General features: G+C 37.5%; 1 protein-coding gene across 1 annotated transcript in view; it reads right to left on the bottom strand.

Annotated features, from left to right (window-relative positions):
* The window catches only part of PIEZO2 (piezo type mechanosensitive ion channel component 2), a 377,083-nt gene extending 355,119 nt beyond the window's left edge, over positions 1–21,964 (bottom strand). The window contains exon 1 of the mRNA XM_075213287.1: positions 21,475–21,964. Within this exon, the coding sequence (XP_075069388.1) occupies positions 21,475–21,538 (64 nt within the window). The 5' untranslated portion in view covers positions 21,539–21,964. The remainder of the gene's footprint in view (positions 1–21,474) is intronic.
* Positions 21,965–22,937: the final 973 nt, after the last annotated feature.

The raw sequence follows: 22,937 nt of genomic DNA, 5'->3' as shown, positions 1-22,937 counted from the left end.
AAGTCAAACACAAGCAAACAACAGTATCCATGTGCACTGCTCTTCTTTAAATGAACCATCTGTGGGTCATTTACAGCAGAGTAAAGTGCTTCTTAATAAACACTGTATTAAAGGAATGTTTTCTAACAGTGAAATAAGTGGCTACTTAAAGAACCCCCTAAAACTAAACAGTTAGTTGGAGTTAGGTGAGATGTATAAACCAGGAAAAGCTCAATGACCTGCGCTCAGGCAGACTGGGGAGCGCAGGTCATTGAGTGATGCGAGCATAGCACGGGACCCAGAGTCTGTCAGATATAACACACACTAAACGGCCCCCATGTCAGGCTGTTTATCTAAGCCCTGTTAGAGCAGCTCTTTGCTCTGACAGGATGTAGATAAACAGCTGGTAGTCAGCAAGTGGCTAATCACAAACAAGATGTAGCATTTTGAGCATATCACACAGGATTAATTAGTCTGTCACCTATGTGAATTTTTTAGGTGAAAGAACGGTATACTTCCTGTTTAGGATTTTTAAACGTGATGTTAGCAACAACTCAAGATGCACAAAAAGTATAAGCTTAAAATCTTTATTGTGAATATATATATTTTTGATAGAGGTTTTGATCCACTGAAATATCATTAGACTTTACTACTGTACAGGTTTAGAATGTATATAACATAAGAGCTGTCAGGTGCTTGGACATTGAAAGGAGTGGCAGCTGATTTTTCTTTACATAATAGTAAGAAATTACTGGGATAAAACGTTGTGTTTTTTAGTAATTCAGTATTTTTTAGTGATCATTTTATATTACACTTAAAAATATAGGTAAAATGCTGATGTATGCTTTTTTCCTCCAAATTGAAATAACATAACAATAAAGCAGGCAGTTGTGTTTTGTTAAACGGATTTTCAATGCTATACTTGCCTACTTTTTAAATCTGTACTCCGGGATAGAACAGGTCATGTGATAAAGGGTAGGAGGACGACGTTGTTGCGTCACTATAGCCCCGCCCTCACTAAAAATACAGAAATTCAAGGTATTGAACATCAGGTGGGGCTTAATGACACGATTAAGCCCCACCCCTGCTATTCAATGCCATGAATTTCGCCATTTTATAGGATCTGTGAGATTTGCCTACTCTTCCTGGAGTCTAGCAGGACTACCCGAAATTCAGGAACCTCCCGGAAATTCCAAGAGAGTAGGTAAGTATGCAATGCTACAGAAGCATCTTCATCTATCTGTGAAACCCCAAGTTTGTGCACCATCAACCTTATATCTGTACAGCAACCTTAAAATAAATTCTGAGCTCAGGGATTGCTGGAAACATATAGAGCACTACATAATAAACTAATTCATTTTTCATATTCTCACTTGAGTTAGATAGTGTTGTCTTCTGGTCATTGGACATAGATTATTGCTTGACAATTTATCTTTAAAGGGTCTAATTAACATTAGGGATTGACTGTAGGCTGCTGGTAAATGTCTTTTTTTATACATAACTTTATTATACTTTACAATTTAAAGGCATTTTATCATTTATTCATTTTCTGGTGGGTATAAACAAAGTTATGTAATATTTATATTTGCAAGACATTTAGGTTGACTTTTCTTGTTAAACACTATTAATTTTCATATAGCATATAAGTATTTGAAAAGAGAAGAAAAAGAGAAATGTAAAGTATGTACAGCCACAAAGCCATATTGTGAATATTGATATACAAGCTCATAACCCAGACCATAATCCACTGTTTACAGTTTGCTAAGAGAGGTGAACCAAGGCTTCATCTGTTTATTTTTTTGGTAAGACTTTCTAAAAATGATAATGATAAACTAACTTGAATTTTTTTTTTTCCAGTCTTTCAAACCAACTCCAATATTTGAACAAGACTGGATTTACTAATAAACCTTCTAAACACCATTCAGCTTGACAGATTTACTTGAGTGTTCATATTTAATGCCATATTTTGCAAAGTAGGAACAAGAGTTGTGAGTTGGTAGTTCAGATCAACGCATAGATATACAACATTAAGGGCTAGATTTACTAAGCTGCGGGTTTGAAAAAGTGGGGATGTTGCCTATAGCAACCAATCAGATTCTAGCTATCATTTTGTAGAAGGTACTAAATAAATGAAAGCTAGAATCTGATTGGTTGCTATAGGCAACATCCCCACTTTTTCAAACCCGCAGCTTAGTAAATCTAGCCCTAAGTGTGTTGTCTGGGCCAGAAACAAAACAGTGCATTTATGCCATCAGCAGAAAACAAACAGTGATTTTGTTGTTCTATAAATAAATTTGTTGTCCTATAAATAAATTATCTTTGTATCTTTATAAAGTGGCAAACATGCATTTCTTTCCTACAGTTTGGTTATTTATCGATATTGTACTCTACTTTTTGTGGGATTCTACATTAATCGACAGTAATACTTTAGTTGCAAGTTGTTAATGGCAACATTATTTTAGAACCCCATTTTACACGAATCAAAGAGTTATTACGTATTACATAAATTCACACTAGTATTGTGCTGGTGAACTGCGAAAATGCAGGTGATCAGAGAGAGGGTCACTATAACCACCACTGTCAGCAAAACCAAATGAAGCATTTAACATTCAAATACAATAGATACAAGTTGAATTTTCCCCATTAAAATGTACATAATCCCCATTAAAATGTACATAGGCGTTTTTGTTTTGGTATAATCATGTCAAATATGTTTTTGAGCCAATGCATTTTCAATATAATACACATTGGGAACACACCATTTGCCTAGGGCATGATAAAAAAAAAAGAATGTGTCCTATTAAAATGGGTGGGTTTTCCATTACACAAAACTGATTTCCTGCTCTGACAGCCGTTAAAATATGCAAGCAGCGTTTAAGGCCAGCAGCAAAGCAGATTAAAAAAACAACTTAATTGAAGTCTGTTATTGTTCCTCCATTTGCCACACTATTGATTAAACATCTGCAAAAAAAACTGTTTGGCTACAATGTTGTACTTGCTGGCTGTTTTTCTTCTACGTGAAAAGCTTTCATGTGACATGACACTAACGGTGTCATAGGTAACGGAACACACTACTTACGTTAGATATCAGGTTATAAATCTGAGGGGGAGGAGAAAAGAGAAGAACTAACTGATCCACACTATTATCAATAGTTTAGTTATGTATCCAGCGAAGCCAAGCAACTTCCAGCATCAAACACCTCTCAACCTATTTCACAATATGTCAAATAGACATAGGGCTAGATTTACTAAGCTGCGTGTTTGAAAAAGTGGGGATGTTGCCTATAGCAACCAATCAGATTCTAGCTGTCATTTTGTAGAAGGTACTAAATAAATGACAGCTAGAATCTCATTGGTTGCTATAGGCAACATCCCCACTTTTTCAAACCCGCAGCTTAGTAAATCTAGCCCATAGAGTTAGATAGAAGTGGTTCAACATTTTAAACTTTAGTATTTACTATGTATTAATGTACCCATAATATTTTGTATAATTATATGTGCATATTCACTTTAAAAATACTAATGCTTCATATTCTGACTTCAGTTAATATTAAACCTATAGCTATCAATTGTCCTTGGGAGGCAAAAGTATACGATTTTCCAATTGATAATAAATTTACAAATCAAGGTAATTCTCTTATATGCATAATAATAACAACACATTTTATTAAATAAAAAGTAATAAACAAGTATTTGTCAATTCACTAATAGAAAATATAAAAAACAGATTGTTTGAAATATCCCTTTGCAGTTCAAATACGCATATTGCAAATTCCGGGAACAAACTTTCACATCCCATCATATCCTATTCATTTTTATGTCTTCAATTCCACTGCTCAAATAAAATATTCAGAAGAAAATTGCCAGAAAAGTAACTTAAATATTTGGACTCATATAGCTGAAGACAGATTGCCAAAGAAAACATACAGAAACGTGGCAAAGTTTCAATCGTGTGTTGTCACAACATGGTGGCATATTTATTACTCTACCCCAGTACTAGTTTTCTGTTTAAGTTATAGAAATTGCAACTTGTTAAAGGTCTGGTCATCAAACCTTAGAAGGTGATACATTTGTGCTGAAAACTAACAGTTACATATGGCAAGGGGACATTGCACTTCCACTACTTCCTTTCAGGAATGTCTGTGAAAATATTTCTTTTCATACAGAATATCCTTGAAATTGCCCTAAAGACACTAAATCCATACTCAATTAACCCACTGTCTGAATAATCATATACTAGAACACTATTTATTTATTTATTTATTAAATCAAGTAAAATTCAGGATTGGGAGGGATATCCGATGTTACAAAACTCCACAAAACTGTACTTAACTGTGTTCTGGCTTTCACAAGGTTCAGTGGGTGCAATAACATCCTGTGCAAAGCCGGTGCCACTCTGATGGCTCCTGCACACTTTCACTGGTTCCTCCTCCCTGCTTCCTTCTAGAGCCAAATGTAGAGTTATAGAAGCAATTTACGTCTAACACGCAGACGGAAATTGCATCTAAAAAAAAGATACATTTTACACATCTACGCTGCCTATCATCACTATCAGATCGTAACTTACATTAGTGAATGAACAACAAGTTTCCCATCTCCTGACAGGTGCATATACATCTGAGCCTCAGTCTACAGAAGTCACATTTGCTCCAACACACCCTTACATGCCTGTTCCTTCCCACATTCTGCATCTTCGTAAGGGGCCACAAGCAGCCATAAGCACAAGATGCGACTCAGTCTACATATAGCCACAACCATAAATGCGGCATTTGGGCTGACGCAGAAGTAAAAAAGCATATTATGCACTGATAATACTATGTGTCCAACTCTACATGAGCCCCATAGTCTTTTTTCAGCCAGACAGCATGGAGCAAGTGGGAGCCAGTAGAGCGGTGCCCTTGTAAACGCTGCCATATTGGCTAAAAAACCCAAATGATTACCCGTAAAAATGGGTGCATTTATGCAAAAGTAGGTGGGTGCCAACAGATAGGGCCATTTGAACTGCAGGACTGCACATTTGCACATTCATCAATGACCCTTAACTGAGGTACCATCTTACAACATATTATGGGCCTGATATAGAGATCGATGAAATTTACACTAAAATCGTAAGTGTAAATCGCATACCATAATTTACACAGTAATTTAATGTATCAGTCACATCAGCCCTGTAAAGCAGATAAATGAATAAATAAATAAATTAATATAAAAACCCCAAAAAAACATGCTTCTCCCTCCCAAACGGCACTGGGGTTGGTTAAGCTGTTTGGGAGGGGCTGCACACCTTTCTTTTAAATGTAATTATTTTTTTACTTCTTTCTTTTAATACAGTAAGGTCAATAGCACCAGGAGAAATCACCTGCAAAATATATAGGTCTCCTAGAGACCTATCTGTGGCTGCTTTTAACTCAGCATAGCATGTAATGTGCGTGAACACGCCTTTACATTGCTAGGCTCGCTCACTACCTTCGCTGTTCCATCTCTCTAAGCGCAGAGAGGTGTAAGGTGGAGATCTGTCTCAGTCAAAGTGAAACTATGATGGATTCTTGGGCAAAAGTGCTTTTGCGCTGATCAGTTGGACTTGCGTCCAACTCTACATTAGCGCATTTCAGGGTGCATCCCCACTTCTTGGCCCTTGGAATAAAAATATGCCTTAAAAACAAACTGCAACTACATTTGTGTATAATCGGTGTATAATCTGTAAAATGGTCAGGGTAAAAAAATAAAATGCCAATTCATTAAATAAAATGCTTCACATTTTTCCCTAAAAGTCTGCTGGGTTTAGTCTCATTTATAGTTTGATTCAATGCTAAGAGTGACAGGGCATCGGAACTGTCTTTATTACATGTTGTCACTTTTGTGTGTTTAAATGATTTTACTACATTGCTTGATAGTGCCTAGAATACACTTTATCGGCAAACTGGCAAATGTAAGGTGCAAAATGCCTCCCATGTAAAATATAGATATGAGGTTAATTCTCACTGATATTCTGGACAAGTTAAACCCTTTCATGGGGAGAAAAATGCTAATAAGGTGGAACACTAAATTCTGCGAATAGCAAAGATCTAACTAGCTCATCCCATCATTCTGGGCATATCTTTGTACCCCTTCCCCATGTTTTTTTCACACATCCATTCTCATAATTGTAAAAACAAGAGCCAATTTGCACTTAGCATTGCATTTATGATCCTTAGTGAACTTTTATTTTTGTAGCTGCCCAAATGATCATATTTTTAAAATACCTCGGTGCTGGCAGTAATCAGCACTCACCTACTACATTCAATGGGAAGCCTTTTGCATGCACATTCCATAGATAAAATACATAACAAGTGTAAAATCAAGTAAAACTAAGTTGTACAATACATAAACAGGGGTGGAAAAAATGCAAACTATGGGAGTTGTTCAACTGAGATAGTAGGCAGTTCTTTGAGGTTATGTGCTGACAAAGCACATTTCTAGTAATGTACACTTACACATGAAAAAACGTGCTACACCCCAGCACTTTCTACTGTTGTAATTGACCTCGGATCTGTCAGTGGGTAAGGTTTCTGTTATTACTGATAGATAACTTTTGAGTGTAATGTGTATTTCTTGCCTTTGGAAAAACATTTTAACAAGTCAGGTGAAATATTACACTTTTAAATATATGTTGTCATTTAAGACAATACTACAAAGCAATTATCAAAGCAAGTTTTGGTGCCAATCATAGCTTTTGTTTCTTCGCCACCATATTGTGTCTTGTACAGTTAATTGTATACACTGTCTAGTTCTATTTCTCTAGGGCATATAACTATCTTACACTACTTACACCACACATGTAAAAATGCATCAACATATCACAAAAGCCATTTAGTTCCTGTGCTTTAACATCATGTAACTGGATTATGGATTGTGCACTTATTCACATTGCCTAATGGTGTTAATTGATGAGATAATATTAGCTCAGGATGATAGATAGTTTTCCTGACTGAGTATCAGGGCATTGCATGATGGAAAGCAAGAATTTTGCTAAAAGGCACCATATATGTGCATGTCTATAAAACAAGATTTCACATTAAAATAAATATTAAAATGAACTGCACGGTTCACATTGAAATGTATACCCTATTTAAATGGCAGAGCTTCTTAAGTATGCAAAACAGTCCCAGCTTTACAGAAGGCAATAATCAGTGCTCCACTGCTATTTATGTGGCTTTTGGTCAGTCTAGGAATAGTTTAGAAACTAATACTTCTATAACTTATATATCATATAAATGAAAGTTAAATGAGCAACGTTTTGTAAAAAAGAAATGTTCACATTAATTGAGATGGAGATTAAAAAGTGTTGGCAATAGTTGCCATAGAAGACAATGTTTTGAACTTTTTCATTTAGGAAACCATGTGTATTTGAGTTACATGAAATATCTACAAAGGCTGTGCTACTTAACCTGGTGCTGAAGTGGACGAGAGCCCCGGAATCTAAACAGTGGGTCGGGATTGAAGGCCACGCGATAGGACTCCACCACACACTGTCTTTCTTTGGCAGCCCATACTCCCTCACTCTTCCCATCCTACCATTGGGCCTATTCTCCAATGCTGGGCCAGATTCCGCCCATTGGAATATATCTCATCACAAATATCTCCGCTCACACTTCTTTTCTTCAACCTGGACTTTCCTCTGGGCCTCTCTTAACACCTTCAGGTCATGGTCTGGCGCGGCAGTGGTCAAAAGTGGCCAGCTGATGTCAGATGGTCAAATTTGTGCCTTCCCGCTCCTGCAGGAAAAATTGGGCTTACACTCTTGTGATTTTTGGGTATACCTCCAAACCAGGCTCTACTTGCACAATACAGCTAACCGGGCCTAACCAGCTTTGGGGGGGGATGTGCTGCGCCTCCCAATCACGGAAACACGTGATTTTTATTAACTATAACACGCTCATCGTCAATTTATTTGACTCCCTCCCAGGGTATGATGGATCTTGGGACAGGGATGTGGGAAGGACTGATGAGGATCACTCGTGGATGATTTTTATTATCTATATCACACTCATCGTCAATTTATTTGACTCCCTCCCAGGGTATGCTGGATGAATGCCTTCCTATTTACCATGGCTAGTTCCACCAGTTTTCTCGTGGTGGAGACACAGTTCAAGATCTTCTCGAGATGGCACTGATGCATGTCCCAGCTCAGGGTCCTACTGGAGGTGCAGTTTGGGGCCAGGCACACCCCTGCTATTTGGTGTGACTGCCCATCGCTGACCCTCTTCTGAAGCCAGTTCCGCCAGTTCTCAACAGAAATCTTAGGGGGTACAGTACCTTATGGCCCTGAGTTCTGGTTATTGAATGTCTCTGAAGTCTTAATATCAGAATAAGAAATCATTACTTAGACATTTGAGCAATGCAGCATTTGCTGTAATTCTAGTCTACTGGAGGTCAACTGTCACGTACAGTGTGGTAGAATTGTTTAGGCGACCTGACCTTTACATGGATATGGGTGATCTCTCAATCTTGAGCCCAAAGCGATTTACTGAGTTCACAACCATGTGGCTCCAGTGGCTGGAATTCAAGGAAACACCTTCCTACAAGTCATGACATGTACTCAGGGCCGGATTAACCATAGGGCTAACTGGGCTACAGCCCAGGGGCCTCTGGCATCCAGGGGGCCCTTGAAAGTGCTCAGCAGCAGTATTGATTGGTCGGGGGCAGGGGCGCCCCCGGCGCGATCAGTGCTACTGAGCAGCTCGGATCACGGGGGGGGGGCCTCATGGGGGAATGGAGGCCCTTTTAGCCCAGGGGCCTCCATTCCCTTAATCCGGCCCTGCATGTACTTAATCTTGGTTCATCTCCCAAGGCCATTCTTACTGACCTTGTTGTGCAGCATTGCAATCCTCACAAAACTGCCATACCCCTTTTCACAAACAGGGAGCTCCTAGACACTTCCAGGAAGCCCTGGAGACCCCCATGCCCCCTTCTTGTTCTTCTCTCCCCCCCCCCCCACCCCCCTCTCTTTCCTTCCTTCCTGCTCTCTCCTCTCTTTGGCTCCTTTACTCTTATTCATTCATTTATAAATGATAAAAACTGTGGGGTTGATTCCTAAACTTTTTTTTGTCTCTGAATGTTTTGATGAACTGGTTACATTTGCTTGTTATTACCTTAATATATACTAAACTATAGTGCAGCAATCCATGGCAATAAACATTATTCATGTGTTCATGCCTGCCTAGCAAATTCCCTCTGTGTATAACTTCCAGACAGTCCAATGTGTTATGTTGCGTCAGAGGGTATATGATATGTTAGCTTTTCCTCACAGAGGCAGATAAAATGAATCTAGCACTATTAAGTTGTATTATCATTGTCAGGAAAACTAAAACTAGAGGATAAGTCTGCTATTAGAATGTCTTTCATTTCTTGAAGATGCTTTAGTTCAAATGTGCACTACCATAATAGACAACATTTTAAAATAGTTTCCAGGAACATTTTGATGCTGAGCTAGTGCATATAAGCGCATTGTGAGGAAAACTGTCACAGTGTACTGTGTACAGTGTACAGTGGAGCACTACAATCCCCATTATGTCATGCTTACTGAATTGCTCATAGAATACTTATTTGTATTTTAAATATTTCCCTATATTTCCATAAATGTTAAAGCAGCAATTCCACATACATTTTTTTTTCTTTAAATAGCAAGTAAATAGCATGTATTTTTTTTAGCTATCCTCCTCCAAATCATTATCGGCTTTTCAAGAGCTCTATGGTTGGAAAGCAGAAATGGCTTGTCATATGATGGCAGTGAGAGAAGCTGGATGTCACGGTGCAGACAGATCTCAAAGGGGCGTTCCAAAGCCTCTCTGCTCACTATATCAGATGACTGTGGTTACCATGGTACTTGAAAATTGTAAATAATTAATAGTAGCCTGATGTAAAAAACAAGGAAAAATGGTAAATACCAAGATTCGTCTTATAGCCTGCCAGTGATTATGTAAAAAAAAAAAAAAAAAAGCTTTCATGGGATTGCTGCAAGAGATTAACAAAATGTTAAGAATTAAATCTAACAGAGAATTGTGAAGAATTATATTGTGCAGTCAATCAATAATGAAAAACAGGGACATTTCCATGGTCAAACAATTCTAGGGATAACCTAAGACTGACCCTAAAAATTAGTAGCAGACAGTTAGCAATTGTGCACTATTGTTTATTCTGTACTCTAGAACACTCACAGAACCAGTGTGCGTTGCAGATCTATTTCCTTCTTGCATAACAAGTCTTTTGAAAGACATTAATGTGTAGATACAGCTTGTTTTTCCTCTTAAAAATAGGGTAGATTTAAGATAGATCAGATTTCAAATTAACACGTAAAAACAAGCTATTTTTATTGATCACTACACAAACATAGAAGCCATTGATGTCTAGCTGGCGTTACTGCCTTTTAAAAGGACACAATAACATTAAATATTAAAGAGATGTTCAACAAGCACTTTTTCTTTCTGTGGTGTACGTTTAGCAGAGTATTTTTTTTTTTTCTTATAGCAGAACTGGAGCACATGGAATGTTAAAAAATCTAAAATTGGGAAATTTGAAACTGGAATAGATTTCATGATTTCTGTGATAATAGACCTTCAGGCAGAAAGTCATGGAAGATGAACATGGTGTCACAATAAAGCAGATCTTTCTATATTACTATATTACTACACTGGACAGTTAGGACAAACATTTCACTTTAGATTTCAACATCATATTTGCACTTTTATAAAACTTGCAAATACATGCATTTAAAGGCACATCATTGGGAATAGTGATGTCAACTTCTTTGGAGTAGCAAACATTTAGGAGGAGAAATGCATGCTACATGCATGGTGCGATGATGTAAAATCTCTGCAGGAAACTCTGGTCATTAAAAAAAATAGGCAAATGTTTTTTTTTTCATCAAACAAAAAGACTCCTTGACGTGCTCTAAAGTGCGTCACTGATGAATAGATCTTTGTGACTTTACATATTTTCCTTCAGGGTTAAAATGTCTCGCTAACTGTGCTTTTGATTCTGTTTCACTTTTAGGTGGCCTGTTATTTTGCCCGCTACTAGCACACTCCCTCTAGAATATATTGTGGCTACAAGTCCAGCAACTAGATCCTGTAAAACCCATTTAACATAGCAGATAAAAATGCAGCCTTTCATTTTAAACCATTCATGGTGAATAGAGGTAAACTAAGCTGTGGCATAATTCAGTACTTTTTCACTTTAAGAGATGGTTTTCGCATGCTAATTGCCAAAAGGTACATGCAATTACATAACCATTTCATAACTCCATATTATAACATTTGTAGAATATGATTGGCTAGCTAGGTTGAAGAGTGACTTTCTGCAATGCAAAGTTCCACCTTTTTGTTTCAGTGGCACAGCATGGTGGCACAGTGGTCAGCATTGCTGCCTCACAACAGAGTTTGTATGTTCTCCCTGTGCTTGAGTGGGTTTCCTCTGGGTGCCCTGGTTTCCTCCAACATTTCAAAAAATTAATGTTTGGTTAATTGGCTTCTGACAAAGTAGTGTGTGTGGCAAGGAATTTAGAACATGCTTGCCAACTTTTTCTAGTTGGCTTCAGGGAGATCCAGGGAGAGGTGGGCGTGCGGGGGCATGGCTTGTCGAATTGCATCATTTTGGCCCCGCCCCATAAACGACTGTCACAATTTTGGCCAATTACAACAGGGGCAGGGCTAAGATGACACAATATTTGCGTCATTAAGCCCCGCCCCCAACACCACTTATCTATTGCGGGGGCGAGAACCGGGAGGTTGTCCTGCTCTCCCGGGAGGTCTCCCAGAAATGCAGGAGTCTCCCAGACATTCCGGGAGAGTAGGCAACTATGCGTTAAATAAAAATAACTAGTGAATCTCTAGAGACAGAAGTGTCTTTTACATTTCTGTCTCCATTACTGAAGTCATTTTGTCTTACTGTCAGTCTTTGCTTAAATCTTGGTCTCCATGAAAATGAGCACCTCCATAGGCACCAATACATGGACATAGGACACAATTTCTGAACTGTGTCATCATACCACAGATGGCGAAGCCAACCACGTCTTGTACTGGCTCAGCATCAGGGAGCATGTCAGACTCTTCATCCCTATTTCAGGGAGTCTCCATAACATTCAGGGAGAGTTGGCAAGTATGATTTAGACTGTAAGCTCCTATGGCGCAGGGACTGATGCAAATGATTACGTATTCTATGTACAGTGCTGCACAATATGATTGCTACTATATAAATAAATTATAATAATAATAGTGGCAAATGGGGAGCCTGCATTATACTTTAGAATTTATTAAAGAGTAAGGCAACAATATATGCTGTAATGAAATTCAGAAAATATGACATGATGGGGATTGTAGTGCATCAGGGAGCACCAAGACAGTATCACCAAATCAATAGCAAAGTGTCTCTATTTTAAAATATTAAAATGTTGTCAGTTACACACTTATTATATACAACATATGGGTGAAACACACAAAAGTGGGTTTAAGAAAAAATATTCTACTTCTGGCTTCTACATTCTTAAGGTATTAATAATCCATCAATTTACACAACATATGACACCATCACAAACATTTTATGAACATGGAGATTAAATAGCTTTTACATAAATAACTTAAAGAAGTGGGAGGAAAGCATAATCCTGGCAGTGCTGGTGTTGGCAAGTCAAGGCATAACTTCATATATCAATAATACAAGGCAACAAATTGCAAAGTTGTGTCTGAAAGAAGCAATAACTTTTACTTGTCTACTGATAAAAGGGAGAAAATATCAACCTTTAAATAAAGCTACTTAAAAGGTTTAATTCCATGAGAGGTTTTGAAATGTTGTCTACATGTTTGTTCTATGTTAAAGGTCACATTTTTTGGGTGCAAAATTGTGACAAGTGGAGATGAGTTTCGAAAACACAGTGCGGGGTGGGGGTGGGGGGTTTGGAGGAAGCTGGTATGTAAACTAAGGAGAAGCTTGATTTTACCTAGCGTGTATTAGCCTTGCATGGCGTGGAAGGCGAGGGGGCTCTATGAGTATATTAGCCTAGGGCAGCCTGAACCCTTAATCAATTAGTGAAGGATAGTTTTGCGAAGCTGGACCTAGATGACTACGCTGCTGAAGTTAACTTGTTTCCAAACTAAGATAGAAAGTTATTGGTTTCAGCAGTCACTTTCCCCTCTCCATAATCTGATGGGACAGTGGAAGGGGGAAGGAGTCTGAAGTTCAACCCGACCCACCATAATTACTGCTGACTGACACTAAACTGAGACCTTGGTACTTTGTGAACCCCTCCACTGCAGTACCTCTAATCATAACAAAACCCCTGATCCTTGACAGACCCAAAACCCCACAGACTGGACCCTAATAGGTAAGTCCCTTGTCCTGTGTTTGGTCCAAGTGCACAGGCCAGGATCAACTCCTTGAGAAAAATTCCGAAGCAGCTTGTGTTCTATTTGGATTTGCCAGGTGACATGGCTGTGCTTAAAGGATTGTGAAGAAGGTGTCTTCGCTGCAATAGGTTGTACTTTTGATATACTGTGGGGTTACTGGTGCTGATATAATGTCCGTACAGGGCTGATATTCGGGCCATGAGATTATATAAGGTCAGTATTTGACACAGTGTTTAACTTCTTTTCTTATCATATCACACATTACTATGTATGTATTGTTTTTATACCAACCACGTCCTTGATATTCATTAGCATTGTGTACAGTACTTTGTAGTGTATTATGCTAGTCATTTCTATGTATAATATATTAGGATAGTATGCTGTGCAGAGCATGAATTTATCCTTTTAAAAAGAGCATTTGTATAACATAATGTAGAAACACACCCACCATTAACCATATGTGTTGTTTTGTGTAACCTATGGCATGTTATCTCCTGCTGCCAGTCTTTGGCATAACAATTTTTGATATTTGCCCTCTGTGCATGCTTGTCTACTTTTTCGAGGGTAGGTCCAAAGGGCAAGTGGGGGAGACTGTGTGATGGCGCCATTCATGTCTTCACAGCCTAAACCACCCCCCACCCGCTTTGCAATGATGCAATCGCATGGTCCATCTCTGACTTTGTGTTTGCAATTGCAATGTCTTCTATTGGTTAATATTTGCATGTTGAATACTTCTTGATATTAATTTTCTGCATGCTGCAGCAGACTTTTAATTGATATTGTGTACCGGTACTTCTCCAAATATTAGACAATTTGATCATTAATTATGGGAATGTCTTTGCTCTTAGCAATGGCGGCTGCTAGTCTTAAACCACTAAAATTGCAGGACTATGATCATTATTTGTTACAAAGGGTTCTTATCTTATCGGTCAGGGACCAAAGCACAGTGACCAATCCATTTTTAGTGTGCTCCCAAGATATAATAAATCATTCATCATGGTTTAGTATTTCATTTTGTGCAAGACCTCAATAATCAGTTCATTATATTTGGTAAAAAAATATACTTTAGTTGTAGAGAACAGTAAAATAATTAAAAGAAAGTACTTTACTAATTAAACACATAACAATGGACAAAAAATAGGTTAAGATCGCCTACATTATATATGTTACATTAGACTTTATTTTCTCATTGTCTAAATAAAGAAAAGCTATGTCACATCTAATACATACACTGTCATATCAATCTTCAAAAATTTGGTAGGCTAATTGGTATTTTAATAGGCTATACTTTCTGTCTTTAATTTGATACTACACCATCAATAAGTGTGACTTAAAACCTAAATTGTATATTACTGTATGTTAATATATAATAGATAATAATAATTGTTAATGACAATAGTATTGTTACTACTACCACTAGTAGTAGCAATAGTAGTTTTACTAGTATTATTATCAGTGATAAAATATCATTATTTTTATATTATTATTAATAATCATCATCATCATTTATAATCTATGCTGCTGGCAATATCTATGAGAATCAAAACTAAAATAGTGCATGAATGGCACGCTAAATTATAGAGGTAAGCCTTGTGCACTAAGGTCAGAATTCAGAGAGAAGGACAAACAGTAATTACATATAATTTGTTGAAGATGGTTATTAATCCATAATGTCTAGATTAATTTCTGGTTTGAATTATTCTTGTGTAATGAATCTGTTTTCTTCCCCCTGCTGCTATACCTACACTTGCATCAGAATATATTGTAAATGAGGAGAATTGAATATGTATGCTTTCACGTGTATTTAGAGGGATAAGTGCTTTAACTTATTCTTTATATTGATTATAGGCATGGTTGGTTCAAAGTGAAGACTTGCTTTGGATTGCATGTTAATGATCATCTATAAACCACAGTAAACACATTTTAGCCCAGTCTTTAACATTACATTAATATAATCAATTTATTACCGCTATTTGCCAGCTGTAAGTAGCTAGTGCTTTTATACAAAATGTTGTGCATCTTGGCTATTTAGAATAGTTTTTTCCGGACATCTAAAATAGTTATTTTGTTACTTGTTAAATGTTGACTTGAAAACAAAGGGTAGGGAGGGTTCAGCTTACATCTAGTGCAAAATAGCACAATCTAGGGAGACAGTTTAAAATCTAGTGGAAAATGGCACAATCTAGGGAGAGAGCTTACAATCTAGTGGAAAATGGCACAATCTAGGGAGAGAGCTTACAATCTAGTGCAGTGATGGGCAAACTTTTTCAGGAGCGGGCCAAATAAAAAAGAAAAACTTTAGGCGGGCCAATATAATTTATTAAAAAACTCAAATATCGAAATATATAATACAAATTTTTTGAATGGGACGGGAGGGTGTTATATAGCAGTGTTACCTCTATAAGTGCAGCGATCGTACAGACACAGCACTTATTTCAGCAGGTTGTTGCAGATCCGTCTTTCTGGTGAGCCACTAACTGACAACACAGCAGCCAATCGAAATCCGCCTTAGTATATGGCCAAGCCCATCTCTTCTCACATGACTCTCAGCCATTAGGGGGCGGGCAGGTGTTGAGTGATTGACATATGAAGTGTCCTTTTAGGAAGGAGGATGAAGTGTAATGGAGGAAATAGCTGGGAAGGCATAAAAATGAAGGTTCTGCCACACAGGGTTGGCCCTAATAATTTTATGCCTATTTTAATGAATTTTTTTTAAATATTGGCGGGCCGGATAGAACCTATCGCTGGCCGTAGTTTGCCCATCACTGATCTAGTGGAATATAGCACAATCTAGGGAGAGAGCTTACAATCTACTGGAAAATGGCACAATCTAGGGAGAGAGCTTACAATCTAGTGCGAAAAGGGCACAGCTGAGACAAGAGGATTGAGGTGGCTCAGAGTGCTTGGGACAGTTTAAAAGGCGTGTACCAGTATAAGTGGTATTGATAGGAGCGGGGTAGCTCTAATAAAGAGGTTGGTTGGCTGTAGTGTTTCGGAAACATTAAAGGTCTTGTCCATGATGTAGCAATAAGAAGCACTTTTTCCACTATTTTTGCAGTATATCTTCACAGCACAAGAAACATCGCTGTACTGGTTTGATTTGACAGAGTTGTCATAATACCATTCAGTTGAGTAGAAGTCAAAAGCGTGGCAAACAACCCATGATATTTCCGCATAGAGGAAATAGGAAAGCATTCAGTCGATCAATACAATCCTTGCACAACCTTTATGAAAGCATCTGGATAATTAGTCAAACATCATATTGCTTATTACTCGGTCTTTAACAATGGAGACATAGGTTCTTGCCCTTTTTCATCAGAGATCCAAATTATCTATGTGAATAAGCTTCACAACTCATTTTTCACTTCCTCATTAATAATAAGCATGATTTTAATTACGTAACTATTGTTTAACAGGATTAGTTTGTAGTACACAACAAGCAAGTTCACAAAGGTGGGATGAAATGGACCCTATAGGGCTTGACAAGCTATGTTTTGGCTTTTGTTCAGACCGTCAGGTTCAGAACACCAGGATTGATGGATATATATCCTGCTTGCTTGACCTCCTTGAACAAATGTATATTTTATTTATACAATTTTAAAAAAATAATATTGATTTCCAATTTGAAGAGTGATTCTTGTTGGAAGACATAATGCAGTGAGATGTTATACCACTTTACCAAAAACTCACCCGGCCTAAACAATTTACCAAGTAATATATTTTCCTAATGTCAGATAATGATGAAATCACTTAACGCTTCCTATGCCTTCGATCCTTCTACATAAAAGCAAAATACAGAAGCTTTCTGTGGAAGTGAATATTATTAACGGTACAATACATTTTTTCATGTCACTGAGACTTCTCTGTAATGTATTTTTGTTTACTGTAACACTATCCACACACATAATTGCCAACCTTCTAAAATAATTTCGCTTCTGAGCCAGAGAGTCAAAGTAAATCAGGCACAATACTGTCTTGGTAGACCTTGGAGGGCTGCAATTCCCATCAGGTCATGTTTTATACATTTTAATAGATTTTATGTTATCCCTTCAATAAATACCATCTTAAGATAATAAGAATAGAGTTTAAGAACTGCATGCAAGAAGCAGACAGTTGGTAACGATGAGTACAGTTAACTCCCTTACGGCCTTATCTTGTAGCAGCACCCTGACATAAGGAAAGGTGCAGGAACTATCTGCAGACTGTGCAGACACATATTTAAAGCAATACAGCAGATGCTTTAGGGAGCGTCTATCACATTTACATTACGAGAATAAATATACGGCAACAATGCTAGGAGGCAAGCAATGCCATCCAAGAATGAATGATTTAATGACGTCATATATATTGTGGGAAATCATGTTTGTAAAAGTTGTACAATAAAATACTGTGACTTTAACTCTTACTCAAGTGCAAGATATTTTAATGTAGAGGCTTATGTAATATGTTAATAAATAAAGATTGATAATGTGAGGAATTAAGAATGTGTTACAGTACATGCTGCATTAACCACCCAACCCAAATATACACCTCTGTTACACTCCCTTTCACTGAACTTATTCTCCCATCTCATAGTCAACTTAAAATTCTTATCACTTGCGATATTTAGATTTGAACACAGAGTGCTGCAACTCCTTACTGTAACGTACCACAAAATATGTACTGTTCAAAGGGAGGATTAAAGGTGTCTAGAATGCCTCTTTTAGACCTGAATTATTAAGCAAAATATAAAGAAAAAGTGCCAAATGCCATTTGTAGCACTTGACAAGTAATTGCACTGAATCATTTTTACAAGCAATGTTATTTGCAGACCTTACAAGAGCAATATATATATATATATATATATATATATAGAGAGAGAGAGAGAGAGAGAGAGATATGCAGTTACTAGTCTATAGGGCAAAGAAAAGCCCATCCGATCTGATGTAAATATGATACTTCATACAATTTATTGTACTTATAGTATAATTACATATTTACCAATATCTTAAAATAAGGAATGCTTTGACTGCTGGGGAGGTGTACCTGAGCAAGACAGATGGACCTGGAATACTACAGTGTCAATCATGACACATTTACTGAATGTAATTATTATGTATCGTTTGGATTTTACCTATTCCTACTCAATATATGTTATTCTGTAAAGTTTAGAGACTATGCAGATAAAGAGAAATTATTCTATGTAATTTAGGTACATTGACGAACACTGAAAAATAGCAACTTTCTAGGGCAAAAACCCCAGGGACACATTTTGAAAACCTTGGAGTGTCCCAGGAAATTGTGGACAATTGGCAGCTGTTGTGAGTAGAAATTGCATTAATGCAAATGAGTGAGAGCTCAATGACATATGATTTGTCATATCAAGCTAACTGATATGTAGGTTATTGTGATTTCACTTAGCACATCATCAGACCCCATTTTTCAGTACAACAAAAACCTCTTCCAGAGATGACAACTAATCATGTGACTTCAACAAAAGTGACTTGTATATCCTACTGAAGAATAACTGATTATAAAAATAGAAAAGCTTTTGGAAAAAGCAGGACTATGTCATTAAATCAATAGTGACTTAGCAGTGGTTGTCATCTCTGATGTTGCCGCTATATGTGCATTTTCTTAAACATGACAACATTGGTATGAACATCAGCTTTCCGCTAATCTAGTAGTGACATCATGACAGGCTCAGGAAGATGGATTTCATTGTAAAAGTGCAGCGAGGAATATGTTAATCATAATAAACTGGCTATGTTTAATACCACCACACTCCTATAGATATCACTGCGTAAAGATTACATGTGCTAAGCTAATTAGGGGTACTGACCAAGTATCATTTGCAGAACGTAAGTACAATTAGTCATAAAATGGACAGGATTGCCACAAAAAGAGAAATTTGTCAAGGTTGCTACTGAATATTGTGAAGAAAGTTGTGGATACGGTGCGTTTACAGTAGAAAGCATCCTACTGCAAATATACCATCTGGTCTCATGTATAAAACGATAAAGAGGCAATAACAGCTTTTTAAATGAAAGTAAAGGAATGTATTAATGTTGCATATTCATGCGGTAAAGTGTTTTACAAGATTTGAAGTAGCAATGCAGGAAGGAGCATAGATAGATGTTTGTCCCTGGAATGCTACAGGACTCTAAAGAATTAGCAGAGGATTATATGGGCCATAACTTAATACAGGAAAGGGAAGAAATTTGCCATCCAAAGAGTAGGGTTACTGAGTTTACTAAGCACATGCCTGACTAATATTTCTGAGAAATATTGTAGGTACTGTAAAAATTAATGAAGTTTATTTTTTTCTCATTCGAAGCAAGGAACCTCTGTAGTCCAAGTGCTGAATTCTATCTATAAAAATATATCAGACAAAGAAGAATGAATTTAAACATTGAACAGCTGCCATCAAGTTAAATTCATCTTTCAGCCTGGCTGACAATTCTTAGTCATCAAGCAAACCAGAAAACTGACTAACCACACATAGCCTGAAGCTACATTACAGATGTTGATCTCAGCCAGCAATTCTTTACAAAGGTGAAGCACAGCGCACCCAATAACAAAACTTATTCTATAATTATGTTTATTGTTGTGTTTTAGTAACAAAATACTAACATATCTAATAGCTCTTAACAGGCATTAAAAATGCTGCTGAAGTTTATGACTTTATGAAATTAAGATGTACACATAAATAATAATGGAAAATTAGAACCATGAACTCAAGAGCTTACCATCCACTACCCCTTCTTCTGCCCTGAGTGTGCTGAAACTTGCTTTGCAAACCAGCTTCATACACTAAGAAAACTATATGTACACAGAAGGGAGACTTACTTTCCATTAACCATTTATTAAATTAACATAAATATATGATACCATAGAGATTTATTTTTTTTAAAAAAACTAACTTAAATTCAGTTGTATATTTTAATATGACGGAGTGTTACAAGAGATTGAACACACACTGAGTAATTACCATTCACCGAAAAATCGAACAGGAGAAATATTGTTTAATTTCTACCCAAGCTTACAATCCGATGCAAAATGTGTATTTTGTCATCTCAAAAAAAAAACCCATAACAATGTGATCAATCGTGCTAAACTCATCAGCAAAAAGATTATATCAGAGATCCACCATGAGCAACTGCTTGCGACTGTAACATTATTTTGGAAAATTACCATTGTTTAATTTTACATTTAGCATATCATTATTTGGAGTGTTGTTCCACAATAAAGCAGGGGAAGTAATTACACAACTCTCCACTGAATATTCCATAGCTTTCTATTGTGTGCTAGGGTACAGAAGCATTACTGCATGCATATCCTAGAACAACTGAGAGTGTTCTCTGAAATATTAATGTTCTTCAGAATGACTGCTAATCTGTTAATTCATTTTTTTATTATTGTGGTAAAAGTTGTTACACTACCTAATTTACAGTAGGATTTATACTAGATTAGGAAATATTTAAAAATATGTGCTACTTTTCAATAACTGCATAAACTTCCCTCAAAACAATGTCAAAGCAATGTGTTTACTTGAATGCTCTTGAACTAAACACACCTTACAATAAGTAACAAATAATTGTAATGAAGTGACATGCATAGAGAGTATACATATACCTAGTGTGTTATGAATCATATGCAATTGCTACTGTAAGACATTACTTTGAATGAAAAAAAAAAAAGAAGAAAGCCTGGAGTGTTATGGTCTCAGTCCAAGACAGAACAATTTATCTTGAGCAATGAAAGGAGCCGATGATTTTGGGGAAGATAACTACTAAGGAAACGGCGGACAGGATTTCCCTAACATATTAAACGTAACCTCAATGGCCTGACCTCAGTGACAGCCACGGGGCAAACCAAGCCTTTGCAAGCCACTTTGCAATCAGATGAGCTGCTAGATGAGGCTCGATTAAACTACATTTACATCAGCCTTCTATAGATGAGGTGGCAGTATACATGTAATAATCCATAAACACACACACTGATCACTGATAGAGGGGGGAAGAGAAGTGGGACTGGGAAGGACACACAGCAAATTTGGGTCACTTACTAAAACTGTATTATATTTGGATATCAGACGTTAACAGTGTATAGGAGATAACAGCATATGATCACTCACCCACAAGAAGGCATACTGGTAGAAGCAATCTGAAGATGAGCCCACAAACAACCTCTGATGCCATCACTTCTGGGACGTGTTACACAACTATTCAGGGTGTAAAGTAAGCAGAGAGAACTTTGCGCCGGCTATTAAATTCCCCGTAGATCTTTGTGCACCCAAGACATAGGTGTTATCAGTAAGGGGTAAGAAGAGAACATGTCCCCCCAAACTTTTTACACTCTGCCTTTGGTCCAATCCAACATGTTTCAGTCAGTCCGAGTTGTGGAAAGAGAAGTAGAGAGACTGCACTTTCTGCCTGCAGCCTCTCACTCCCGGCCACATGCAGCATTAGTACAAGCGACTTGGCAAAGGGAGATCTTTATCTGTGCACTCTGCCGGTGCCCAGGAGGAGGTTACACTGACAAATGGAGAGGACCTGGGATAATAGGAGTCTGAGCGCTCATATAAGGTGTACCGATCCTCTCTTCCCTCTGCTGTCCTGACCCTTTCCTCCCAGTCTGTCAGGGCTAGCTGAGTCCCCACCTCCAGACTTTAACTCTTCATGCCACAGTAGCAGAAATGCACTCAGATAAAGATCACTCTAGCTAGGCTACTGTATTTAAAATGAGCACAGCCTCACTGCTAACTGTGAATGGAAGTAGTTGCTTCACCAGTTTATATATAAGGTAATACATGCATTAAGTTAGAATGAAAACAGATTAGGATAAAATAATGCAATATTAACAGTGGGTGATATAGAAAGTTAGGGTAAAAAAAGAAAAGATAGATAGCTTTCTAGAATATATAGTTTACTGTCCATTCTGTCTCATATTAGTTGCAGGATATTATAATAAATGATCACTCACCAACAACAAGGCAGATTGGGAGAAGTAATCTGAAGATTAGTCCACACACAACTTCTGATGCCATCACTTCAGGGACTTTTATTTTTTTTTATAAAGCTCTATTGAAACGATGAAAGGAAAGCAAAAAGCACTGTGTGCCAGCTGTCAGTCTTCCATAACCTTTATGTCCACCCAAGGGCAGAACTAATATCATTTAGCATCGCTGTGGAGCAGGATATAAGCAATGTCCTTGCATCTCCAGGACATTAGATCCCATCCAGTGTTGGGTCTCTGCTGCTGCTTCCTTGTACCCTCTTGGAGCAGGTTAGTTTGCTCTGCTCAGTGTAAGGAGTAATCATGTTTTCCCATAACAAAACAGAACATAAGGAGCTGTTATAAACTGATATGGGCAGTCTAATTTGTGCCTATAGAATACTTATATGTCTTATATTCCAGACAAGCTATGGGCTCCAGATCTCAGAAACATCAGATTCTCTCCATCAATTATCCCCAAGGGGATCCTGTGCTGAGTGGCAAAATAGTTAGAAGATTCATCCTAGAAGCTGCTGTGTCTCATTGCAGTACAGAAGGTCGTGGCTGCTCACAAGGCTCCAAGGGATGTTGCAGTGTCACTAG

Source organism: Mixophyes fleayi, chromosome 5, assembly GCF_038048845.1.
Source record: "Mixophyes fleayi isolate aMixFle1 chromosome 5, aMixFle1.hap1, whole genome shotgun sequence".
NCBI lineage: Eukaryota > Metazoa > Chordata > Amphibia > Anura > Limnodynastidae > Mixophyes > Mixophyes fleayi.
Note: the sequence above shows the minus strand (reverse complement) of the source record. Positions and strands in the feature narration are given on the sequence as shown.